The sequence below is a fragment of the Talpa occidentalis genome, unplaced genomic scaffold (assembly GCF_014898055.3).
Source record: "Talpa occidentalis isolate TD23 unplaced genomic scaffold, MPIMG_talOcc4v2.1 talOcc4.9, whole genome shotgun sequence".
Taxonomy (NCBI): Eukaryota; Metazoa; Chordata; class Mammalia; order Eulipotyphla; family Talpidae; genus Talpa; species Talpa occidentalis.
Genome location: NW_023605305.1, coordinates 1385879 through 1411173, shown reverse-complemented (window position 1 = coordinate 1411173; position 25295 = coordinate 1385879). Strand labels below are relative to the sequence as shown.

General features: G+C 70.1%; 2 protein-coding genes across 4 annotated transcripts in view; both read right to left on the bottom strand.

Moving 5' to 3' along the window:
* Window positions 1-1158: 1158 nt before the first annotated feature.
* On the bottom strand, window positions 1159-12295 carry CCDC27 (coiled-coil domain containing 27). Its single transcript, XM_054691125.1, has 12 exons — window positions 12130-12295; window positions 11663-11789; window positions 10914-11009; window positions 10251-10384; window positions 7511-7672; window positions 6854-6946; window positions 6250-6568; window positions 5907-6037; window positions 3687-3764; window positions 3261-3473; window positions 2297-2401; window positions 1159-1384 (listed from the first exon to the last, which is right to left on the bottom strand). The coding sequence occupies exons 1-12, from the start codon at window positions 12247-12249 to the stop codon at window positions 1259-1261; spliced, it is 1704 nt and encodes a 567-aa protein (XP_054547100.1). The 5' UTR covers window positions 12250-12295; the 3' UTR covers window positions 1159-1258.
* Window positions 12296-17509: 5214 nt separating this feature from the next.
* TP73 (tumor protein p73) overlaps window positions 17510-25295 on the bottom strand; it is a 30044-nt gene continuing 22258 nt past the window's right edge. Inside the window, exons 4-13 of one of the 3 annotated variants that reach the window (XM_037498964.2) lie at window positions 22866-23052; window positions 22498-22613; window positions 21206-21315; window positions 20850-20990; window positions 20489-20579; window positions 19842-19966; window positions 19419-19567; window positions 19118-19256; window positions 18755-18848; window positions 17510-17849 (exon numbers count right to left, since the gene is read on the bottom strand). In XM_037498964.2, the coding sequence (XP_037354861.2) occupies window positions 17520-17849; window positions 18755-18848; window positions 19118-19256; window positions 19419-19567; window positions 19842-19966; window positions 20489-20579; window positions 20850-20990; window positions 21206-21315; window positions 22498-22613; window positions 22866-23052 (1482 nt within the window). In that variant the 3' untranslated portion in view covers window positions 17510-17519. The remainder of the gene's footprint in view (window positions 17850-18754; window positions 18849-19117; window positions 19257-19418; window positions 19568-19841; window positions 19967-20488; window positions 20580-20849; window positions 20991-21205; window positions 21316-22497; window positions 22614-22865; window positions 23053-25295) is intronic. The other 2 variants (XM_037498965.2, XM_037498966.2) reach the window with 2 other exon arrangements.

Genomic DNA, 25295 nt, shown 5'->3' with positions numbered 1-25295 from the left:
CGAGGCGCTGCTGCCCCAGCCCCGGCCACCGGCTCCTCTCCTCCCCGCGACGGCGGGCGCCGCAGCAGCCACGTGGCGCCCGAGTCCGGGACCCCCGCCCGGGGCCGTCTCCGGGCCGCCCCGACGGCCGCCGCGAGGCGCTGGGCGAGCGCAGCCCGGGCGCCTTCCCCGCACGGCCAGGCCGGGCGCGCGCGGCTCTCAGGCCTGCGGCGGACCGGCCCGTCCCGGCAGGGCAGCCCGGCGAGCGCGGGAGCTGCGCTGGCCCCGCCCGCGAGTGTCCCCCGCCGGCCGGGGCCCAGGGCAGCGCCGCGGCGGGGCGCCCGCGCCCCTCGGCCTGCGCTCCCGGGAGCCGCGACGCGCGCAGCCGCTGCGGGGCCGCCCGGGCGCAGGGGGTCGGCCTGGGGGGAGGCCCGGGGTCCCCGGCGGCACCTCAGCCGCTGGTCTCCGCGGGGCGAGGCCCGGGTCTCCCCCGGGGCGGCCCGCGCCCCCCACGCGCCCCCGCCGCGGGCCCCACCCACCTCCTCGCGGGCCGCGCGCCGGCCGGTCCCGCCCGCCGCCTCCCGCCGCGGGGCTGCGCGGAGGGCGGGGCTGCGCGGAGGGGGGGGGCTGCGCGGAGGGGCGGGGCTGCGCGGAGGGGGCGGGGCTGCGCGGAGGGGGCGGGGCCTGTGGGGCGGGGCCGGCGGGCCCGGAGCTCGGCCACAGGCGACCGCCCCGACGGCCGAGGCGGGCCCCGAGGGCCGGGTCTTGCTGGGGCGGGTCTCGCTGGGGCGGGCCCGGGGCAGGGCCTGCCGGGTCGGGTGGCTTCGGGCCGGGCAGGAGGCGCGGCTGGGGGACGGGACGGGGACCGCGGGGCAGCGGGAGGGAGGGAGGGGCGCCCACGCCGCCGCCCCCCAACCCGCCTCCAGGCCCGCGGCCAGGGGCCCAGCAGGGCAGGGCGACCCCGCAGGAGCGGGCCCGGGCGGGCGTGGGGACGGCGCCGGCGCGCGGCCTTCGGCGGCTGCTGACCGCCCGGGGACCCCGGGCTGCCCGTGAGCAGACACCCCACTCGGTTCCGGAGCCCTCCCCGGAGGGGTCCCGCTTGGGCCGCTGTGCTGCCCCCCGAAGTGAGTGTGAAATGGGGGTGTCAAGGCGCCCCGGCCACTCTTGAGAGGCGGTGAGACGGTGCAAGAGGGTTTAATTCTGAACCCCAGAGAAGGGGGGCGGCCGGGGGGGCGGCCTGCCCGGGTCGGGCCTGCTGGCGGGCGGGGCTCCCGCTGGCCTACTTGGGGGCCGGCTTCTTGGACTTGCTGGGGGCGGATATGACCTCCGACTGGTGCAGGGGGGGCACCTTGACCCCCTTCTGTTTCAGCTGGTTGTAGTATTCGGACCTCTCCGTGATGATGGTCTAGGAGAGAGGAGCTCCTGGGGGGCGCCGCTCTGCACCCCGCCCTGCTCCCAGCGGGGCTGTGGGTGGCACTGCCACCTGTGGAGGGGGCGCGGCGGTCTCTGCGGTGCCCCCCCCAGCCACGGGGGTGAGGCAAAGCCTCACAGCCCTCTGGGTCAGTGCACCCCGCACCTGCGCCTCGCCGCTCCCTCCCCTGCCTTCCCCTTCCCTTCTCCCCCTCCTGCACCTTCCCAGGCCACAGCGCCAGAAGGCAGAGCCCCCCCACCAGGGCCCTGTGCAGGAGCAGCATCAGCCAGGGCACACCCCCCTCCAAGAGGCAAGGGCCAGGTCCCAGAGACACCAAAGAGGATGCTCGGGCGGAGCCCAGAGCACCCCAGTGCCAAGCAGGGCCCACACAAGGCACCTGTCAGAGGTCTTGCCTCAGAGCCCCGCTGAGCTTCGAAGGTGAGCAGGCCTCCCACACACAGAAGGACCAGACCAGTCAGCCGGGCGGACAGCACAGCCCGCAGGCAGTGGAGACGCCCCCACCGCCCCACCGCAGGCCTTGTGGCTGTCACAGCACCGGGCCCTCTGCTGGGCTGGAGCAACACCAGCGTGGGGGCGTCTGAGCTCTGCAGTGCAGTGCCCGCAGATGCCACGCCGAGGTGTTGAGAAGCATCGGTCGGAGGCGGCGTGGGACGAGCCCCAGGACACTCCTGCCACAGGCCCACACAGCCTACCCCCTGCACCCAGGGGTGCTGCTGCTCTGGGTCGCCGCCTACTGACAGGGGCGCCCTGGTGCTGCACCCAGGGTCCCTGCGGGGCCGAGGCAGCCAGAGCAAGAATGGAGGTCCCAGCACGCAGACCAGGTGGTCCCCACCTCCTGGCGGTTCCGGCGCGGAGCCGGGGGAGGCAGCCCGGCTCTGGCTGTACCTGCAAGGCCTCCAGGATGTCGCTGTCAGAGATCTCGCTGTTCATGGACTTGGCCCCGGTGGTGCTGAAGGTGGCCTGGATGATCTTACTTCTGAGCCTTTCAAGCTGCGAGCAGAGAGCGACCAGGTAGCCCTGGCCAGGGGAGGGCCCGGCCCCACACCGCCCCTGCGCGGCCCAGCTCCCGTGGGCTCTTCACCCCCAACGCCCGCTGAGGCTGCAGATGGCTAAAGCGGGACACTGGCCCTGCTGCCTGCATGTCTTTGCTGCCAGGTAAGTGAGCTCAGTGCTGAGAACCCACTGGCAATAAGCCCCCACTCGGGCAGACAGAGCAAGGCCAAGCACAGACCTGAGGTCTGAGACTGCCCTGCGAAATCTGAGCCTGCCAGTGTGCCCGCGGGGAAAGCCAGTCTCTTCACCCCACCGATGGCCACAGGGCTGGCTGCGGAGTAACAGGCAAGGCGGTGGCGGAGAGGCCCAGGGCCGCCTTGCGGGAGCTGTTCGGGCGACCAGACGGCCGTGCAGCCACAAGGGGCCGCTGCGGGGCGGCCAACACGCCTGCGACCTGGGCCAGGCCAGCACTGGGGCTTCTGAGACTCGGCGCCCGCTGACAGGGCGCCAGCAGGAGGGTGCGGGGTGGAGCGCTGCAGGGGTGGGGGCACAGAGCCTGTTCCCGAAGCTCTTGGTGGAGGTCACTGCTGCCTGGGGTGGCCGGCGCACCCGGGTCTCTCAGAGAGGCTGCCGAAGCCCAGGCCGAGACGCCCCAGCCCGCCACCCCCAGCCCAGGCCCGGCTCCAGAGCAGATGCAGGCGCCGAGACCCAGGCCGCACAGACCCAGCCTGACCCTCACGTCCCTCGTCCGTCCTGCTGCTGTTTCGTGTACAGTGCCGACCCCTGACGGGATCCGCTCTGCTGCTGGGCCTGAGGACGCTGCCCCCCTCCGGCCTCCCCCCACACGGTGGCATACCCGGGAGTGGAAGCTCTCCAGGGCCACGCTGGCCTGCTGTTCGGCCTGCTGGGCCATCTCGTGCTTGTTCTGCATCTCCTCCTGCAGGTGCTTCCACCGCTGCAGGTGATTCTGCTGCAGGTCTGCCTGCTCCTGCAGCTGGCCGACCTTGGCCTCCAGCTCCGAGATGGTGTGGTCCCGCGTCCTCAGCTCCAGCTCCAGCTCCAGCACTTGCTGGACAGACAGCGAGGGGAGGGGGAGGAAGGACAGAGCCGGGCGCACACCCCGTCCACGAGCCCCTCCTCTCCTCCCCCAGGGGGAGACTCTGACTGGCTCCTCGGGCCAGAACCGGCGCGGCCCAAGGAAGCGGCGACTCTGTGGGCCCCGTCGCCCGCCTCCCCCGCCTCGGCAGGGGTGCAGCCCAGCGCCGCCACCAGCCTGGCTCACCTGCTGGAGGAGCAGGTTGTCCTTCTCGACCAGCCCCAGCATCTCCTCGTGCTTCTTGTCCTCCCGCAGGTTGGAGAACTGGAAGCAGACAAGGGCTGGGCGCGGGGCTCGCGGGACTGAACGCGGGTCTGCCGCTCTCCCCGGCCCTCCGCCAGGTGGAGGTGGGGCTTTCGGGGAGGGCGCAGGGCGCACCCAGGCACTGAGAAGCCGGAAAGTAGGTGCAGCCGACGCACCTCACACAGCCCCGGGGTCTCCGAAACGCTGGGCGCGGGGGCGTCAGGGGGGCTGACGGAACGCGCTCTCAGAAGCCAAGCGCTGCAGGCTCGCCCCTGCCCCTCTCCCAGCTGGCAGGAGACTGGACGTCTCGGGCCCAGGGGATGCCAGGCCCAGGTGAGGTGGAGACCCCAGACGCAGGGGTCTGGCACTGAGCTTGGAGCCTCCCGCGCCGCCCACGGGCTCCAGAAAGCGAGGCCTCTCCATGGCAGGCAAGAGATCGTCCCGGGGCCTCTCCCCGAACCACGAGACAGGGCGGAAACTGCCCCGCGAGCCGCGTGTGGGAACGCCCCGCCGGAGGTGCCAGCGGCTCGCCCACCAAGTGCGGACTGAGGACCACGGCACCCACGGGGAACCGGCGGCGAGTGCAGGAGTCAAGAGAGCGCAACCGTCCTCTCCGCGGGTCGGAGCGGGCTGCAGCTGTGAAGCCAGAAACGATGAGGCGAGACCGTCAAGACCTCGGAAGAGCCTGGAAGTCGGGTGGAACGAGGGTGGAGCTCAGGGGCGGCTGCTGATCAAGGGGGGGTGGGAGGACCAGGTGCAGGGACGCCAGGACAGAGGCCCGGGAGCAGAGGCGGAGGAAAGGCCAGCGGGCCAGCGGGCACATTCCCGAGCCACGGACCGCGCTTCAGCTGCCCTCAAGCGCCCACGCCAATGACAACAGGCCCTCGGGAGGCTCCGCTTGGCACATTTTCCCAACACCAGGGACAAAGACAGGACCCTGCGATTTCCCAGAGAGGCGCCAGCAACCCCCAAGAGGTTCGTGCATAAAAGCACAAGCATTAGGATGCCGGGGCGTGCGCTGCGTGTCTGCACAACGCAGGTGGGAAACACTCTCCAGACTAATTCAACATCGGCATCCCGTGAACACAGAGGATAAGGACTGGGCAGACAGGCTGCCCCACAACTGCACCCAGAAGCTGTGCTCCAACACCAACAGAGGGGCAGGGGAAGAAAGTGCCAGGTGTTGGGGGAGCAGGTGTGGGGGAGCAGGCATGGGTGAGCAGGCGTGGAGTGAGCAGGTGTGGGACAGCAGGTGTGGGGGGAGCAGGTGTGGGATGAGCAGGTGTGGAGGAGCAGGTATGGGACAGCAGGTGTGGGGGAGCAGGTGTGGGATGAGCAGGTGTGGGGGAGCAGGTGTGGGACAGCATGTGTGAGGGAGCAGGTGTGGGACAGCGGGTGTGGGGGAGCAGGTGTGGGGGAGCAGGTGTGGGGGAGCAGGTGGGGGACAGCAGGTGTGGGGGAGCAGGTGTGGGGGACAGCAGGTGGGGGGAGCAGGTGTGGGGGAGCAGGTGGGGGACAGCAGGTGGGGGGAGCAGGTGGGGGAGCAGGTGTGGGGGACAGCAGGTGGGGGACAGCAGGTGTGGGGGGAGCAGGTGTGGGGAGCAGGTGTGGTGGGGGACAGCAGGTGGGGGACAGCAGGTGTGGGAGCAGGTGGGGGACAGCAGATGGGGGAGCAGGTGGGGACAGCAGGTGGGGGACAGCAGGTGTGGGGAGCAGGTGGGGGACAGCAGATGGGGGAGCAGGTGGGGGACAGCAGGTGTGGGGAGCAGGTGGGGGACAGCAGATGGGGGAGCAGGTGGGGGGGAGCAGGTGGGGGGAGTCGGTGTAGGGGAGCAGGTGTGGGACAGCAGGTGGGGGACAGCAGGTGGGGGACAGCAGGTGTGGGGGAGCAGGTGGGGGACAGCAGGTGTGGGACAGCAGGTGTGGGAGGCGGCGCTGTGGACTGTGTTTTCGCGTCTGGATACTATTTCACACCAGATCGGCGGGGCCCTCGCTGTGGGTGGGGCACGCGCCAGTGGAGAACATTCTAGAACGGCGGGAAGCGTGCGCTCTGAAGATCCAGACAGATCCCAAAGAAGAGCGGCGGCGCGGGCGCGGCTCCCGGCTCCGGGTGCCCGCGGGCTCTGGTTCTGCGCCCCGGGGCGGCCGGCGGGCGCGGCGCACCTTGTGGGACATGGCCTGCAGCTGGAGCTTCCGCTCGCGCAGCTCCTTCTCCAGCATCTGGTTGTCCATGGCGGCCTTCTGCAGCTGGGCCTCCTGGAAGTCCACTTGCCGCTGGAGAGACGTGATGGCGCCTGAGGGGGCGGCGGGCCGGGGTCAGGGCCGGGGCGCGGGTCCTCGCTCCAGCTGGGGGCGGGGGGGGGCGGGGGGGGTGCTTGAGGGGGCGGGGCCACAAGGCAGGGGCGGGGCCGGGGCGGGGCGGGTCAGGGCCGCGGGGTCCGGGCGGGCGGGGCGGGGCGGGGCGGGGGTTTTGGGGGGCCTGCCCGGCCGGCCGGCCCGCGCCCACCGACGGCCAGCGAGTATCTGCTCCTGGCGACCTCCAGCTGCAGCTGCAGCTCGCGGAAGGCCTGCTCGTACTCCTGCAGCTGCGCCATCAGCTCCTGCTCGAAGGCGTCGTCCGGGCACTCGGGGGGCCCCGCGCCCGCGGCCGGCCCGCCCGGCGCCCCGCCGTCGCCCTCCGCCTCCTCCGCCAGCTGCGCCGCGCGCTCCTCCGCCGCCGCCGCCCCGGCCTCGCCCGCGGGCCCGCCCGCCTCCTCCGGGCGCGGCGGCTCCTCGCGGGGGCCCGCGTCCGCGTCGCTGGCCCTGCCGCCCGCGGGGCGCTCCTCCTGCGGGGGACGGCGGGGCGGGCCCGGGGGTGAGGCTGGGGACCCGCGCGGCGCGGGAAGGGGTCGCCCTCGGGGTCCCGGCCGGGCCGGGGCGGGGCGGGGCCGGGTGGGCGTGGCTGGGGCCGCGTGGTCGGGGCCGGGTGGGCGGGGCGTGGCGGGCCGGTGGGTGTGGCCGGGACAGGCGGGGCGTGGCGGGGCAGGGTGGGCGGGGCGTGATGTGGCCGGGACAGGCGGGGCGTGGGCGGGTCGGTGGGCGTGGCCGGGGCGGGGGTGGGCGGGGCCTGCCTGCTGCCAGCGCCCCAGCTCCTCCTCCTCGCTGACGAAGGACTTGGTGACGCTCAGCTTCACGGGCAGCTTCCACCGGGACTCGGGGGGCTGCTGGGTTGGAGCCCCGCGTGAGCCTGCGTCCAGCCGGCCGGCAGGGCCCCCAGGCGATGCGCGGAAACCCCGACCTCCCGAGGGGGGTGACAGCCCCCGGGGGCACCCTTCCTCCTCCTGGGGTGCTGTTTCAGTGGGCGGGGGCACAGTGACCCCCAGGGATGAGCATGTGCATGTGGGGGACTCCGGGAGCATCGGGTCACGCCCAGTCACACACCCTCGCAGGCCCGAGCTCACAGCTGTCCCAGCCCTGGGGACCCCAGGACACGGAGCGGAAAGGCACCGTTTCAGGCCACTCCCTGCTGCCCGCCCCGCTGGCCCCCATGGGTGTCTGGGGAGCTTTCCCTGGAGGTGCCCGGGGGGCTCTGATGCTCCCAAGCCGCCACCCTGCTCGCGTGTCCCCCGCACATAGTAGGTCTGTGTCCTCAGGTGTGAAAGAAATTAGGAGCAGAAAAGAGGAGGCAGCCGTCCTGGGCCGCACGGCGCCCCCCGAGTGTCGCGGGACGTGGGCCGCCCCGGAAACAGAGCTGCGGCCGCTCCCGCTCTGCCCCTTCCCCTGCTCACCGCCGTGTCCTGGCCTTTGCTCCTGAGGAGGCACTTCAGGTGCTTCTTCAGCATCTCCTTCTCGCCCTGCAGCTCCAAGAGCTCTTCGTCTTTCTTCTGAACCTGCGCCTCCAGCTGGGACAGGCGCTGGACCTCCGCCTCCAGCAAGACCAGGCTGTGGTCCTGCAGGACAGGGCAGCCCTGTGTCCCCTGCTGCACGCGGTGCCACCAGCCACCCGCAGAGCCGCAGCCCAGCCCAGGGGAAGGCCTGGCACCCGGGGCCCCGGCAGCCCAGGCCCAAGAGGTGCTCTTCTTCACTGCAGCCACGCCCTGCTGAAGCACCCCAAGATCTCCACCCTGGGAGACTGGTGGCAGGCCTCTCCCCACTTCAGCCTGGATCCTCGCCAGCCCCCCAATTGTAACTGAGGACACCAGCCTTCTAGGTCACCCCTGACTTAACCAGCTCGGAAGAGAGTCAGATCCTCTGTCTCGCCCCCAACCTTCCATCCCCAAAATCTCAGTGCCCTCAATTCTTCGTATTGGAGACACAGTAAAGATGTTTTCGGATAAACAGAAATGAAAGTTTTTGATCGGCAGATCGGAGTCAGAGAAATCCGAACAGGAATTCTTCAGGCCGGAGAGGTAGGATTCCAGACAGAGTCCTGGAAGAAGAGATGACTGGAAAGTCCTCTCAGGGTCTGGAAATTAAGTGATACACTTCTGCGTCGTCCATGAATCAAAGAAAGTAAGAGAATATTTTCATCCGAGTGGCAGTGAACGTTGGACAAAGCAAAACTTGTGGGGTGCAGCTAAAGCTTGATTAAGGGCAGATTTATCACCGCGAGTGGACCTGCCCAGGGAAACCGTGGAAGTGAACGGTCTGAGCAGTCACGTCAAGAACGCAGACGAGGACCTGGACGTTACACGCAGAACATGGGCAAGAGGGACGTACGACGAGTGCAAGAGTGAACGACACAGGGAGGGAGAGGCGAGCAGGCTGCAGACGGCACAGCAGCTGACCCGCGGGGCGCCGTGGGGCGTCTTCCCTGGAGTAACCTCGCAGAGGCCGCGTCTTCGCACTGGCCGTGCGCGTCCTGCACTGGGGCAAACCAGCCCCGAGGCTGGAAGGAGCCAATCCCTTCCGCTGGGGCCGCGGAGTTCACACGGCGCAAGTGTCCAGAGTGTCTCCTCTCCGCGGGAGAAGGGCTCACTGGTGCCAGCTCCAAGGCAGTGAAGGGAGAGAGGGAGGGGGAGGGAGGGAGGGAGGGAGGGGAGATCCCTAAGGACAACCGAGCAGCTGGAGGCAGCCGAGCCTGCAGCCTTCCCTGTAAGTCCCACCCACTATTCGCATTAGCAAGAGCACCCCAGAGAACACCCTTTTGCATCTACCCGTGTGACTCTAACCAATTTGACCCCCAGGCTAGTTCCCCAGAGTGGAACTGCTTGGTCACAGGTGGCAACATTTCAAACTGTGAAATCGCAACAGATGGCAGAAGAGTTTTGGGAAGAGGGTGAAATGGTCACTCCCTGACCCACACGACCGGGACCCCGCAAGTCCCCGGGGGCACCCCCGACCCCCCCACATGTGTGTTACTTGTTTCCACAAGCTTCACCAGGTCAAGCCAACCAAGAGAAGTTGATTCTAAGAAGCGGCTTTTACATCGATAAACCGCTGTGAGACTGGCGAGGGATCGCCGGGGGAGGCCCGGCCGGCGGGGCCGGCGCGGGAGGAGCGGCGCGAACACACAGGCCCTGGCGCGTGGGAAGACGCACCCGCGAGGACACGGCCCTACGAACAAAACGGAAGTTGCCAAAACTAAAATGGGGGGAAAGGAAATCTGAATATCTGAAAAGGGGCTGAATTTCTTTGACAAGCTGCTAAGAAACCTCCCAGCACAGCTTCAGGCTTGACGCGGCGGCAGCGACCTCGCGCGGGCTCTTCCGGGGAAGAGACACAGCGAGGCGGAGCGGCTTCCTGCCCTGTTTTGCTGCGAGGCCAGAAGAGCGGAGTCCGGAACGCAGCCGTGGGACTCACAAGCCGGGCCTGGCCGGGGCCTCTCTCCGGGTCAGCGCAGAGTCACGAGAGTCCGCGGAGGCGCCGGCGCGGCTGGTTGTTACTATTTGTGAGAAAAGGTCTCCCGGGCGGGCGGAATGACTGAGCAAAGGGCGCTGGGGACCGTTGGAAGGTAAGCGCCAGGCCGGTGCAAAGGTCGGCCCCCGGGGCCTCCCCGGCTGCGCGGGGTTCAAGACAGCGCTAGCAAGCGATCGCCAGCACGAGTTCGATCCCCGGCCGGCCAGGGAGTGACCCACAGGGCGCAGCAGACCCCTCCGGTCTCCCCGCTGCTCCCCTCAGCAGTGGATTTCAGTAGATCTGCCTGTTCTGCTCCCCGCTCTGTCTCTGGTGAATCCTCTCACCCCCCGCACTCCGGCCTGCACCCCAGTTCTTGCATGCATACATAAATAAATCTCAAAAAACAAACAAACCACTGCCAGCCCCCCTGAGAGGTTACCAGAGGGGAGGGGCGGGGAACTCGGACGCTGGGAGACAGTGGGGTGGAGGCAGAGAGGTCTGGATTAGCTGACCCTGGCGCGCAGATACACGTGCGATTCTCAGGAATGGAACTCGGGGGACGCCATCAAGCAGAGTGGGGGTGATAGGCTGCCTCCCTGGGGTGAGGGTGCACGGGCCAGACCCGCGAAAGCTGGTCTCGGGAGCCCAAGAGGGTGCGCCCCGCGGGCACCGCGAGCCGCGGGCTCCTACCTTCTCGTGGATGACGGAGATGTACCAGGGCACCTGCCTCCCGGGCCAGCTGTGCTCCAGGTCCGGGCTGCGGGCTGCGGGGCTGTGCAGGCTGCGGAACTCGCAGGCGCTCTTGCTGGAGGGAAGGGGGCGCCCTGGGGGGGCAGGCAGAGTGGCCATGGCCCTGGGGACGCAGTCCCCGCGACCCCTCGCGTCCCCGCCAGGCTGCCCCCTCCACCCCCCCCCCGCGCCCCCAGCCTCACCACCCCCGCCCGGCCCCGGCCCGCGGCGCGTGCTGCGAGGAGGGAGCCTCCGGTCACTAGAGGTTCCGGGAACCTGGAGACAGGACGAGAGCCGCCCCAGCTGCCCGGGCAGGGCCACCCTGGACGCTGCCCGCCCCCCGCCTCAGCGTCCCATCGCTAGACAGAGGGGCCCCTCCTCGGTGCCGGCCGCCGCGGCCCGGGCTCTGGTTCAGGCCGAGGGGCGTCTGGCCTAGGTGCCCCTCTGGTGCACGACTGTTCACGGGGCAGCGCACGCGGGTCTCCCCGTTCCGGGGGCTGCGCTGCCCGGGTGCCCAGCTCAGGGGCAGGGAGCCGGGCTGAGCCCCTGGCGTGACCAGGCTGGCCTGGGGAGGGGCCCTGGCCGGGCCGCTGTGGAGCGGCCCCTGGGGCGCGCTGCCCTCACCATCCGGCGGCTGCCTGGGGGGCAGGTCCTCCGTGGTCTTCAAGGCGGGAACGTCCCTGCACAGCTGCCCGGGCAGAGGGGCTGTCGTGGCCGGGCCTGTGGGGTGAGGCGGGCGCCGTGACGTCTGTCACACCCCCGTGCCCCGCGCGCTGCTGGTTCCGGGCGGGTCCGGGAGACGCCTCGGGCGCGCACAAACTGAGACAAGGCTGCGTCCTCTCCCCACCATCGCTGTGTCCCCCCCAAACAACCGGGGCAGCTGCCCATGGAAGTGTCCCTCCCCGGGAAGGACAGACCCCGTGCCCCTCTCCCCCCGGGGGCAGGGTCTGCTTCCTCCAAGCCCTCATGCCCAGAGCTGGCCGAGACGCACGCCAGCCCCGCGTGAGGCCTTGGGCCCAGAGGACACGCGTGCGCGGAAATGCGCTGTTCGGGGCTGGAGGCCCGTCTGGGTGGCCACCTGGTGACCGCTGAGGGCCCGGTGCCCCTTGCGGCGCCTCACGCTCTGGGTGTGGGCTCAGGCGAGTCGGCTGCCTGTGCGCGGCAGGGCCGGCTCCTGGGCGCTCTCCCTGAGGTTTCCGGGAGCTTCAGCCCCCCACGCCCCGCCCTGCTGACTCGGGGGGTGAGAGGCCGGCAGGGCAGGTGAGGTGGCAGCAGGGGCGGTGAGGGGGGGCCCTGCCTCCAGGGCCAGTGACCGCCCCGCCTGGGCCTGATGGCAGCGCCGCTGACGGGACCCGGCTCCCGGGGGGCCTTACCGAACAGGGTCATGGACGTGGCCCTGGTGCTAAACTGGGGGCAGCCAGGCCGCATGAGGAACAGGTGCCACAGCTCCTCCAGCTTGGCAGCGAAGCAGGCGTCCTCGGAGCCGGAGTCCTGCCTGAGCTTGATTTGGGGGGACGGGCCAGTCACAGGACAGACCAGTGGGTGTTCTCGGTGGAGGGCGGGCCCAAGGTGCTGCGCCCCTGCGCCCCGTCCTGGCCTTCCCCTCACCCCCAGCACCAGCGGGGGTGCCCCAGGAGCCTGGTGGGCTCCCCAGGGGCCCTCAGCCAGGGCGACGCTTCCCTTCGGGGTCTCCTCCCCTCCCGCTCTGCGCCGTTGCTGGAGCCCCAGGGAAGGAGCAGGCTCCGGCCTGGCCACCGCGTCCAGCCCACGGGAGCTCCAGGCCGCCACCCGCGTTCATCGGAGGCCCTGCCGACCCCCAGGCGGGCGCCCCGGGCCGTACCGTCACCCTGCAGTGCGGGCTGCGGGCCTGGGCCTGCCTGCTCAGGGAGCTCGACTTCCGCTCGCAGACCCGGGAGTCCCGGCTGGCCATGTCCTGCAGCGCCTTCAGGCCGCGGGCCATCAGCCGGGGGGCACTGTTCTGCCTGCAGGGCGCGCCTCCTCTGCCGGGGATCATGGGGCGGCCGGGCGGCGGCCGGCTCCTGCAGCCCTCTCGGCCTGGAGCCCGCTGCCCGGGAGCGCGGCCTGCCGCGGGGACAGCAGCGGGAAACACGCCAGGAGCGGCCGGGCCTCCAGAGGCCCCCGCCGGTGGGGCCCGGGACAGTGTGTGGCATCACAGATGTCTCCATAGAAACAGGGCATGTCACGTACCTCCAGGAAGACGAGAGTCTGCGAGTCGGCTTCCTTGTTCCCGGGGCGGGAGCGGGAGCTGCCCCTCCACGTCAGGATGTCGCTGCCCCAAAGGCGCCTGCGGCCTCAGCAGCCCCTCCCCCGCCCCTCGGCCTCTGTGGGCTGGTGCCCCCCGATCTAAAGCCTGACCCTTGTCGGCGGCTCTGGTGAGGACAGTTAACACCCCGGGTTAAAGGCCACAATCTAGAAGCACTTCTTAGCACCCGAAGACGACACTCTCTGGACACCAGGATTGGGGTGGGGACCCCTGGCTTAGAAGCCCCTCCATTTGTACATGTGTGCAACTGGGAGTGTCTCCCCAACTTGAGAAGGTAATTTGAGCCCCAAGAAGAAAGGAAGCACCGCTGTTCATCACTCTTGAAGTTTATTCAGGGCGCCTCAGACGTGGGCTCCCCCAGTGCTGGGGTCTCCGGACAGGATTCGGGTACCGGCAGGGACACCCGCCCCCTGACAGAGGCTCTGACACTGCCCCGCGTACCCCCTGGGGGAGGCCAGGCCCGGTGTCAGTTCCTGGGGCCAGTTCCCCCAGGCCTTTGCTCCTCCAGGATCATTCGAGTTGCGTGTGGGTCGCAGTGCGGGCCGGCCCGGCGCGGCACGGGGGCCCCCAGGGAGGCGATGACGGGCCTCGGCCGAGGCGGCGTCGTGCGATGGTGTCAGGTGGGTTTCCCTGCGAGGCGCGGGTGTGGCCGACACCGTGTGCAGACGCCGTCTTCACGCTCTGCTGGGACGGGGGCGCTAAGAGTTTCCAACTACAGTTGTGGAATCGTCTGCGTCCCCCTTAACTCTTAATCATGAAAAAGAGTTTCCTTCTTCCGGGCCAGAGAGAGACACTCGTGTGATCCGGCCGTGCTGCACTCGGGGCGGGGGGGGGGGCAGGCCCCAGAGGGTGGGGGCGGTGCTGGGGTGGCTTCACCTGCTCTGTGAACATTGGTCTAAATGTTTTCCAGCATAATTTTAAACTTTTCTGGCCAGAGCCAAGTTCTCCATACTTTGCCGGTCGAGATTCAGCCTATGGTCCCGGGGGTGCTGCTAGAAGCGTCCTTCCTGAGGGGGTCTCTAAGATTCTGTGGTCCCCTGGTCATTGCACAGAAAGCTTGTTTCCTGCCACGATGACCTTAGAACAGGGTCTGCTCAGTCCTGGGAGTCGGGGGTCCTGTGTCCAGTCCTCTGATCACACGTGTCGGCTCATGGACGGCCATGGACGGTCCACTTCTAGTCATCGCACCTTCAAGGTTGGCAGGACTGCCAGAGCACGTGGTTCCCAAGATGCCCGTGCGAGGAGGGGTGGGGGAAGCAGTCAGAACCTCTGGGCCTCTGTGGTCAGGGCTCTGTCCTGTGCCTGGACTCCCACATCAGGCCAGGTGCTCCTGGGAAGGCTGTCGAGGGCCCTGCCAACACTTTCTCAGTAACCTTAGAGACTGGTGAAAACCTCGGGGCGGGAATATTTCCTTTCAGTTACGTCTGTGTGGTGACTATGCCATCTGCAAAGTGGAAATCCACACTCCAGATACCAGTTCAGTCGCAGAGTTCTTTGTTTTGGTCATTTGCATTGTACACATTTTTGACGGCACAGTGGATGACCTTTTAGGGTCACACTAATATGTTATGTCGCCTAAATTGTCGTAAACAATGTCTGTTAGCTCTGCAGCGTGCGAAACGAGTTAGTTCCTAATTCCTGGCATCTGGCAAAACTCACCTGTCCTTGACGAAGTGGATGAAAGGGGAGAGAGGACTCCCCGGGAGGGGCTGGGCACATGTCCTAGAGGCCATGGACCTCCCCAAGTGAAGCAATAAACCTGGGGGAGCCAGGTTGACCAGCTGGCGGGTCCTCACCTGTGCACTTACAGCTGCATGACACGAACCAAAGCTGACACCCAGGGTGAAGCAACAATAACGGGGTTTATTCACACAGGGGTGAGAAAGGGAGAGAGAAATCACCGGCTGGCATGTAGCCAGAGACTAGCTGTCCTGCCCAGGTGGCATCCACTAAGCAGAGGCTAAGGTCCAAGCCAAAGCCACCTGTGGCAAGATGGCTGCTTCTCTACAGACACAACCCCTCACTGCCATTTAACACCTGCCCGGGGGAGGAGTCGGGAGAGCTCCACCTTCCACCAGCGAGTTGGCCCTGAGCACCACCCTCGGGCTCAGAGTTCGCTCCTCTCTGCTCTTCTTACACTAGGGCTCCCGTGGGGCCAAGCCCTGTAGCCTGTGCCTGTCCACCTCCCCAGCAGAGGAGGCATGTGTGGCTCCTGTCAGGTCCTGGTTTCCCCCTAATCTGCACAGACGCCCTCTGTGCCCGCGGAGAGCAGTCACCGCGGCGGGGCCGTCCCCATGCCACGGGGTGCGACCTCAGGTCGTCTTGCTTGACTTCCTTTCAGCCCGATGTCTTTTGATGAAGACGCAGGTCTCCCCGGAGGCCCAGAAGGTCTGACAGCCCCACTCTGCTGGGCCAGCCCCATCCCCGTTTCCAGCCCTGAAGTTCAAGTCTCAGAGGTTTCGAGAGAAATGACAGGAAGCGCTACCGGCTCTGGCCCGGGGAGCCACGGCTGCCTCTCCATTTCCTCGAAATTAGCCGAGAGCTGTGAGCACCTGCGAGGCAGGGCCGCTGGGGGAGGGTGCCGGCAGCGACCATGCTCACCCAAAGGTGCTGTACCTGATTCATTCACCAGAGTCGTCACTGAAACGTGTGCTTTATTATGTTACACAACCGGAACCTCCCGCCAAAACACAGCTGAGAAAAAACACGTCGCCCCGAGGTCACACATCAGGGGCACGGCTGAGCCAGGCCCGACGCCGCCTGGAGGCGCCCACCACACCGGGAACAGGGCGGGCGGCTCCCGCAGACCTTGCGGCAGTGGCACGCCTGAGCTGGCCGTCATGGCGGGCACAGTCCCGCTGGGACCCAGACCCATGCCCGGGGCACCAACGCCAGCCGGGACTGACGATGTTGGGCGCGGGGCGCTGGGGGCTGGAGGCGGGGGTCCCTCCTGGCCAGCTGCTGCGTCCCCTGTCTCAGCTGCTGGGAAAGCTACACCTTTCTTGATGTTTGAGTTCTGTGGAGCAGGAGTGTCAAACGCGAGGAGCCCCTGATTCTCGCCTTCTCCCCCAAACGTGACCGAGTTCTGCTCAGCAGGAGGCGACGTGTCCAGTCAGCAGAGGGGATGGAGGGCGAGCGCCTCACCCACCCTGGGGGCCCGAGGGCACCACTGGGGGCCTCCTGGTCTGTGTGCCCCCCGGCCTGCCCTCCCTTGGGGTCCAGGGTCCTGCCTGGTGCCTCGAGCCCCCACCCCCAGTGCATGGCACGCCTGGGCATCCTGGGGGATGCAGGGCCCCCAGGAGCCTGCAGAGAAGCAGCCAGGGGTGCTCAGCTGAGCCTCTGCCTGGCCGGGGACCCCAGGGCATCAGGGCTGGGCCCGCTACTCCCGAGGTGGTCGGCACACAGGGCACATAGGGGCCCGGCATGGCCCGTCTGCACCTCGGCTTCCAAGTCTCCCCCAGCCCTGGGAGGCACCACACCCAGCAGGCAGGAGCCCGGGTCTGCGGCCCGACGACGCGGCGGCTCTGGGCGTGGTGTGCGTTCTGGGGGCTGCCGGGCCCCCAGCCCTGAGGCCTGTGTCTGATCAGCAGAGATGGCCACCGCCCGCTGGGGTGGGGACCCCGCTCGGCCTCCTCGGCGCCGACGCGCCCACCGCCAGGGCGCCCGGGCCCAGCAGACCCTCGCTGCCGCCGCCAAGTGAGCCGGTGAGGTCACTGCCACGTGGTGTCCGCCCCCGCGGCGCTGGACGTCTCACAGGCTGGCCGGACACGGCCCCTCGGCGGCGGGCAGGACCGGTGTGCTGAGCGCGCCCAGGAGCTGCCCCGGCTGCTCTGCACGGGAGCGCCTGGGCCAAGCCCGGGGGACGGGACTGGACTGGACTGCGGTGCCCACGCTGGCCTGGGGGCTCGGCGGCTTCTGGGTGACGCCAGGGACCCACACCATGGAGACCAGGCAGCTCCGGCGGGCGGTGGCGCAAGGCTGGGGTCGGCGGATTTGGTGCAGACACGGGCGTCCCACCTGCCCGGAGTGGGGCTTGCGAGGCCCCGCCGCTCTGGGCTCGTGTCGGGATGGGGCCACCGCCCGCGGCAGAGGAGGAGGGAAGCTGCCACGGGGTCCCCACCCCACCGGACGGCCTCCCTGTCTCAGCGCCCCCCGAGGACGGGCCTCTCTCCGCAGAGCTGGAAGGGTGGCCTCTGGCCCCCCGGAGGGGCGCTCCCCGGGGACCTGTCCGAGCTGCACAGCAGCGGCCCCCGGTGGGCAGGCCCGCCCTTCCTCAGCCTCTGTCCCGGAGCAGGCGACAGCCCACCTGGCGGGTCACTCGGCTTCTCAGCCCCCCGGCTGACAGCGCCCCGGGCCGGCTGAGCCGCGCAGGGATGCGAAGATGGAGGTTAAAAAAATAAGCTGACCCGCCGTGTAGAAAAGGGAGCATTTTATCAAATATTAACAAGGTCCCTAGTCCAAGGGGCGCGCCGCCTGCCGCGTGGCCAGCCGAGTGGGAGGCGCTGCCCTCCCCGGAGCCACCCCGCCAGCGCCGCTTACCCTCGGCAGGCCGCGGAGGCGGCTGGTGGGGCGCGGGCTAGCGGACACGTGTTGGAGGGCAGACGGGCCCTCACGTCCAGCAGAGGGACCCGGCTCGAGCAGACAGTCCGGCGCACGGACCTGAAAACACGCGCGGTTTAGACACACCAGCTGCCCCGGCCGCCCGGGCCGGAGCTGGAGCAATACTTTGCGGCAGTCCGTCAGCGGAGGCGCCCCGCTATTCCGCAGCGTCTCCTGGGGGGTCTCTTTTTGAGGGGGCGAGTCGGGAAGGACGGGCTGGAGGAGCAGCTCTGGAGGCCCTGGGGGCTCACCCTGGGCGCCCGGGGTCCCTGCGGCCTGCCTGTCCCGGGGGCGTCTGGGAGCCCAGCCCGAGGCCTCGGCGCAGTCCTGGGAGGGGCGCGGGCGCCTCAGTGGATCTCTCTCTCCGTCAGCTCCTCCTTGATGGGCTGGCGGCGCGACTTGCAGTCCGGGAGGTCGAAGCCGAAGTCCGCCCACTCATCCGGGCCAGCCGCTCCGCGGTTGGGGATGGTGATGGTGTGGCGCACGCGGAAGTGCACGGCCTCCATGACGCGCTGGCGCTGCAGCTCCCCGGCGCCTCCGATGGAGATGGTGGCTGCGTTGCTGCTGGTGCGGATCAGCTGCGGGGCGCCCCCGTAGTCGTGGCTCTGCTTCAGGTCCTGGAGGCCCCGCCAGATGGTCATGCGGTACTGGTCCGGGATCTTCAGCGCCCCCAGGTCCTGCAAGAGCGTGGGGCCCGCAGCCGCCGTTGGAGGGTCTGAGTCTGGGCGCTGCCCTCCCGGGACCCTGCCCAGGCCCAGCCCCTGCGGCCCGGAGGGTGGGGATGATGTGGGTGGGAGCGGCCAGCCTGTGCCGGCGGTGTGGCCACGGGGCGGCCCTGGCCCCTCGCCACCCCCCGAGGAGTGGCGTGGCTTGTCCACGTGGGGCCTGGGGCCGCATCGGAGACAGGACAGAGGCAGACTCAGAGGCGCTGGAGAGGACTGTATGGCGAGGGGGTCAGCCGGACTCGGCAGGGGGTCACCAGGGTGGGTGGGGCCTGAGGGAGCCGGGCCAGGCGGAGCCGAGCCAGACCGAGGGCCAGGACTGCAGAGGGCTCAGCCATTGAGTGGGAAGTCCCGCCCCCCAGGGTGCGCTGCGTCTCCGGGGCTCGGGTGGCCCCAGGCTAAGGGTGCTACAGCTGGAGCAGCTCCTACCAGCAAGTTGGGAGCCCAGAGGGACCCCCTTGGCCGGTCTCCTTGTTTAACCCAAAGTGAGCCGAGGCCCAGGGTGTCTGGGGAGGGCATGGCCTCGGGCAGGTGCTGGGCTGCCCCGTAGCTGGCACTGTGTAGATCAGCCCGAAGGCACCCCCATTCTGTACTCTGGGCCTATCGCCCCAAAAGTGAAGGTAGCCGGGCCGGTGGGTGCTAGTGAGCCCGGCCCGAGACTGTCCAGTCCAAGCAACAGACCCCTGTGGGGAGGCCTGGTTGTCCACCTCACCCCGCGACCAGGGCTCGCTGGCCAGAGCGGGGACCTGGGCTCGCTCGGAGGAGGGCTTTAGGGTTCCGCTCCCCTCAGGGGGCGGGCGGGGGTGAGGAGCCAGGGCCCAGTGGGCGCAGCCCTGCCACGCGGGGGGCCGGGCAGTTACCTCTATGGTCAGGTTCTGCAGGTGGTAAATGTTCTGCAGCCCTTGGGAGGTGAAATACTCGATGCAGTTGGGACACCCCAATCCCGTTAAGAAACTGCAGAGAGAATTCGGGAAATAAGTGTTAACCCTCGGTGCCTGGGGGGAGGCCTGGGGGTGATCCCGCGCCCACAGGTCATGCACGTGGGCTTCACGGTGTTCGGCCGCACCCACACGGACCCCGCACTCCCCCGAGTATCTGCCAGACACTCACTCCTGCCTCTGCCCGTCCCGGGGAGGCGGCAGGGACACCCCAGGCCAGGGTCCGGAGCTGCCATGGGGTCACGGTGAGTGAGTTACTGGCTGGGCCCGGCAGCAGCCACGTACCTGACCAGGCTGGGGTCGGCATGGTAGGGGGGTGGTGGGGTGCAGTGGGACCCCGAGACCATGGGCTGCGAGCCGTGTGCTCCGTTCATCTCCCCGTTGGCTGGCAAGGCGTGGCCGTGATTGTTGAGTATCCCGGGGCCTGGCAAAAGGCAGGCCGAGGGTCGGCGCGAGCCAGCCGGCGTGGACAGAAGGGACGCGCGTGGCCATGCCTCCGCCTGCAGGCCGGGGCCTGAGCGGGCAGGTGCCTGGACCAGGCCGCCCTTTGGGCATCCCCCATGGCCCCTGCTGCCCGGCGACTCACCCATGGGCCCCAGGTTGGGCCCGGCGGCCGTGCTGTGCGGGGGCGGCTGGCCCACCAGCTGAGCGACGGGGGGCAGCTTGTTCACGGACCCGTGTACTTTGCTCACTGGCGAGAGCACCGGCCCGTAGGACGCCGGCTGCAGGTGGCTCCTGCTGGGGCGACGGCTGGCCTGGGTGAGACGCACCGGCTACACCCCGCGCTACACCCCGGGCCGCAGGGGACTGAGCTGGTCCCACCCAGGGTCAGGGAGGCCGCCCTCCTCGGGACGCCGCAGGGCGAGGGAGGGACGGGGTGTGGGGGTCACGCGCCTGGGATCAGCCTGTCCGGGAGGCCCCAGGGAGGCCAGCGGTTTGCGGGGCTCCTGGTGTGGCGGGCACGTGGTGGGGGCGGGGGGGGGGGCCGGGGCTGGGGCGGGGCGCTCACGGCCTCTGCAGGAGCTGCTGCTGCTGCTGCCGGTAGGAGTCGACCAGCTGCTGCGGCACCAGCTCCATCAGCTCCAGGCTCTCCTTGACCTTCATCAGGATCTCGAAGTTCTCGCGGCCCCGCACCTGAGCAAGGAGGCGGACTCTGGGCCGGCGAGCACGGGCTCCTCCCGCCGGACCCCCACCCCCCCCCAGGGGCACCCTGGGCTTCCAGCAAAGTGTCTCCTCTTTTGTGGGGTTCCCAGCACCCCCTTCCTGCCTCTTCCCAGAAGCAGGTGTGAGCGGTCCTGCCCCCGGAAGCCACGCCCACCGTTCCCGACCCCTCCCTGCTCTCAGCACACTTGGGGTGCTGGGCCGGGGCACCCAACAAACACACGTTTTGAGAACAGGGGGGCTGATTCCCGAAGGTCTCAGGAGGCAGCCGCTCACTGCGGGAGGAGGCCCCACGCACCGGAACTGGGGCTGAGGACATGGGCCCTAAGTCCCGGCCCCGCTGGGGACTCGCGTCACTCCCGGGTCCGTCTGCAGCGAGACTGTGTTTGGAGGCGAGTCCCGAGGCCGTCCTCCCGGGCCCGGCCTGGGCCGCTGGGTGGCTGCTGCCCGCCCCGCCCTCGCCCCCGCCCGCCCGGCAGGCGGCAGCACACTCACGTGCATGTAGAACATGTCCTCGTCCCCGTGCCGCCGCTTCTTCACGTTGGTGCCCAGGGCAGGGATGGCCGGGGGGCTCTGCTTGAAGGCTGCAAGGCCGAGGCGAGGGACGTCGGGCGCGGGCAGGGAGAAGGCGAGACCACCGGGACCCGCAGGTGCGTGCGCCCGAGGGGGCCCGTCCGCTCGATGGGCGCTGGGGCCGGGCATGCAGCATGCAGCTGGGGCGGGGGAGGCTGCAGGGCATGCGGGGCCCCGAGGGGCAGGCCCTGAGCACAGATGCAGGCTCACCACCCCCCCAGCCTCTCTCCTGAGCCCGAGGGGCTGACGTGCTGGGCCCCCCGACGGCCCCGCCGCTCACACACGCTTGCTGGCGGCCCCGTTCTTGGCGGCGCTCTCGTTCAGGGCCTGCTGCTCCCGGTAGTGGTCCTCGTCGGCCTTGCGGTCCCGGCCGGGGCAGGCACAGATGCGGCCCTCGAAGGACCGCCGGCCCAGCACCTGTCCGCTGTCGGCACAGCCGCCGCTGTGGGCTTTAGGGCCCCTCGATTCTGTCGCCCCCACCCACCTCAGACCCCATGGGCTTGGCCCGAAGGGCCCCGGTCAGAGTGGAGCGCCCGCCCCCCCCCAGCCCGGGCGCACGGCCCGCAGCCCCGCCCCAGGCTCGCCTCCCGCTGCCACCCTCGCCCTCGGCCCCTGTCCCCGGGCCCGGCCCGGACTCACTCCCGCGCCTCCAGCGTGATGATGATGAGGATGGGCCGCCGGTTCATGCCGCCCACGCAGCTGCTGTTGCACATGAAGTTGTACAGGATGGTGGTGAACTCCGTCCCCACCTGCACGGGCAGGCAGACCCCGCGGCGTCACGCGGGCTCCCGGGCGCGGCGTCCCTGTCCAGCCCCTGGACCTGGTTCCGGGGGGGCCCAGGGGCCTGGCCCTGATCTGAGGTTCTCTGCCCCCCACCCCCCATGATTCATTCGCCGCCCTCCCGCCCCTCCCACTGGCGCCGGGCTGGCTCGGGCCCAGCGGCTCCGTCCTGCTCACGGCTCTTGGGAGGCGCAGGCTGCGGTCTGGCTGCCCCCACGCTCCCTGGCACGGGCCGCAGGGCATCTGGGTCTGTGGTTGAGTGGGGTGCTCAGAGGCCTCTGGCTCCTCCCCTCCGCCCCAGGGAGTTGGCAGAGGCTGAGGTGTGAGCCCAGCAGGTGACCCTCGGCACCCCAGAACCACAAACCGGAGGCCCTTGTCCCGGCTGCCCTGAGCCAGGGCCCTGTGTAAAGACCTGGCCTTTCCCCAAACGGCGGCGCGGGGCGGCCGCCAGGGGGCGGGGAGCCCCGCGTCCGCGGGAGGCGCAGGTGGTCCCTGGCGGTGCTGAGGCTGCTGCTCTCAGAGGACTGAGGGAAGATCCTGGGCGGGTGGGGCCAGGGGGCCGGGCCTGGGCACCAGGGTGGGGATGGGGTGGGGCTGAGGACCGAGAGGGGCTGGGGGCGGAGTACAGCTTTGGGGTCTAGGGACTCTGGTAGAGGAAGGTGGGGGCTCGCCGCTGCCCAGCCCGCCTGGGGAGCACGGCCAGGGTGCTCTCTACACCCCCGTCCCGGCCCCTTCTGCTGCGGCTCCTCCACCCCTGCTCTTCGCCCAGCTGGGCCCTCACCAACCCCCACCAGGATCTTCTGCTACTGTCAGGCCAAGGTCAGACCCCCAGGGTCTCTCTGCCCTGCCTACCTCTTGCAGCCCCCCACCCCCAGCTCCATACGTACCCCTCACAGGCCTCTCCCCTAGCAGGCTCCCCCACCCCCATCCCGGCCAACCCTGTCCTCCGGCCTCACCCCTCCAGCTGCAGCCCCAGCGCAGGCCCAGGCGTGGGGCAGGACGGGAAGCAGAGGGGGAAGCTCAGGGTCGGCGGGCCCACCCCACTCCAGGGCTGGGGACTGATGCCCAGAGAGGTCGGGGGCGGAGGCAGGGAGGGCTCCCAGGGCAGCAGCAGCCCCCCAGCCTGAGGGTGGCAGCAGGGCCCCGCGCACCTGTGGGGGCTCGTAGGGCACCATGACGCTTTGCCGGCCGGTCACGGGGTCCTCCACGTACTGGGAGAGGTTGTTGCCCTCCACGCGGATGAGGTGGCTGGCCGGCGCGGACTGTCCTGCCGGAGGGGTGGCCGCTTCAGGGGGCGCCCAGCCAGCCACCGCGGCCGGCACCGCAGACTGGGGACCCCGGGGCCCAGCCCGAGGAGCTGGGGCTCCTCGTCCCCCCCAGGACCCGCCGGGGCGGGGCATGGGTGGGAAGAGCTGAGCCTGCTGGCGGCCTTGAAACGCCCCTGCCTCCCGCCGGGGCCCAGCATGCAGGGGGCACGAGTCGCGGGGGACACGGGCCGCGGGGGGCACGGGGGCCTCACCTTCATTGAAGTCCCGGCCCAGCTCGTGGTTGGGGCAGCGCTTCACCACCTCCGTCACGTGCTCCGCCTTCTTGTACACGGGCATGGCGCGGATGGCGGTGCCTGGGGGCGGCGGGCTGGACACCTTGATCTGGATGGGGCAGGTCTTGGCGATTTGGCAGTACAGCTTCTTCAGCAGCGGGGAGTACTGGGGGGGAGCCCGGGCGAGGCGTCACCCCGGCCCACGCCCCGCCCGGCGCTGCCGGTCACACGCCGGGATGCCGCCCAGCTCTGAGGCCGCCCGGGGCGCGCCACCCACAGCCCCGCTGTCCTGCCCCCGAGCACCCGCCTGGACCCCACTCCGCAAGGGCTGGCGGGTGTGGACGTGGTGACCGCAGTGCCCCGGGCCCGGGGCCGCTCCCTGAGCCCACCAGCTGGACGGCAGAGGCACCGTGCCTCCTTCGTGCATGAGGATGGTAAAGGCAGGAGAGCAAGAGGGGCCACTGCTGTGGGGGGGCTCCCTGGACCCGCCTGCAGGGCCTTCAGCTCTGAGAGCCGCGGGGTTTTACGTCTGTCTTTGCAGGCGGGTGTCAGGCGTCGCGGCCGGGCGCCCGCCCCCGTGTCAGGCTGGGCTTTGAGAGCGCCCCTGGAGTGGGCGTCTGGGGTGAGTCCTGCAGCTGGGTGTGGGCACTGGGGAGCGGGTGCCCGGCCACCGTCCCGGTACCCCCCGCCCAGGACCTGCTCCGGGAGGGCCCGTGACGCCTTCCCTGGCCTCAGCAGACACTGCTGGGCACCTGCTCGCAGGCACCTCCGGAGCACCCCGGGGTCCAGATCGCCCAGCGGAGAGCGCAGGCTGGCTGCTCTGGAGGTGACCTGGAGGTGAGCACAGGGCTGCTGCTTTCCCCGCTACCTGAACCCCAACAGCTGGCCGGGGGCCCATCCGGGTCCCTCCTGCCTCCTTCCCCGAGGCTTAAGGGGGACGGTCCGGGTCTCAGGTTCTCAGGACCCGTCCTCGCACCCCCAGCACCCCCTCGGCCCCAGCAAGTGTCTCCTGGCACCGGAGCGTGGCGGGGCAGCCGGGGGCCTTCCTGGGGCCCCCCAAGAGGCTCGGGGGCGAGTTCGCAGGCGCAGAGCAGCCGGGCTTAGCGTCAGCTCGCGTCCACCCACAGGGGGCTCAGAGCAGAGCAGCCCGCCGCAGCGGGGTGGGCCCAGCAGCCCCTCTGGGGGGCAGGCCACTCACGGCTGGCCTCTGGCCTCCTGCGTGGACCCCTCTCCTGGGTCATCAGGCCCGAGGGGGGCCCCGCGGGCTGGGGCTGGGGCTGGGGCTGCCAGGTGTCCGCCAGCCACAAGGACGGAGCCTGAGAGGCGCCCCCAACCTCCTCACCCAACAGATGGCCCCGAATGAGGGGGGTGGGCGGGGGCTTCAAGGCCCGCCCCCCTCCGCCCCACCCCTGCTCCGCCGCAGCATCAGCTGCTCAGGCTCCGGAACTCGGGGGCCCCTGCCGAGGGGGAGGGACAGCGCGCGAACCCCCACTTCCAGTGCGTGCAGGCCCAGGTGGGGTGCCCCCCCCTCCGCGATGTCCCGACTCCCCAGCCAGAGGCTGCAAAACGCAGTCCACGGCCGGGCGGGGTGGGGGGGGGGCGCGAGGGGACGCCCCGCCCCGGGGAGGAGCGCCGGGAGCTGTCCCTGGTACCGGCCGGACTGCGGGCCGGACCGCCCCGCGCAGGGGACAGGCCCTCCCACCGCGGGCCCGGGCAGGGTCACCGCGGCCTGGCCCGTCCCCACGACCCACAGGGTGTCCCCACCAGCGCTGCCCCGCTCGGCGGCTGCCGTGGCCCCGGACGCACACACCCCCCGCCCGCACCCCGCAACGCCCAGCAGGGCTGAGCCCGGCAGCGTCAGGGGTGCCCGTGGCCGCCACGCCCGCGGCATCAGGCAGAGAAGAGGGTGCTGGGTGACAGGGCCGGGGGGGGCCTGGGAGAGATCCCTGGGGGGCAATCCTGGGTGGGGTGTGGGGTGAGACCTGTGAAAGAGGAAGGCCCCCCAGAATGCCCAAGCCCTTCCCAGGGCCAGCCCTGACCCAGGAGGCCGTGAGCCCCCAGCCCGGCCGGGCCCGGCTCCCCTGCCTCTAGCCTCGCCGCCCCGGGCCGCGCCGGGCCGCGGACACTCCTGGCCCAGCTGCACGGCAGAGCGGGCCACGTGGGCCCTCCCGCCCGCCTCCCTTGCCCAGAACCGCTAGATGGATGTGTTTCAACAGATTCCCAGCCGATAAAATCTTATTTATCTTCGACTGTTGACACGGCGTCGTCTAGACTTGCCTGCTCCAGGATGCGCACCCCTCCGCGCGGGCGGGCCTGCCCCCCACGGCCGTCTCTCCCGGCCCGCCCCTCGGCCGGCCTGGCTGGGCGCCCCGGGCCCGGCGGGCGCGGGGGTGGCGGGTGGCGGGCTGC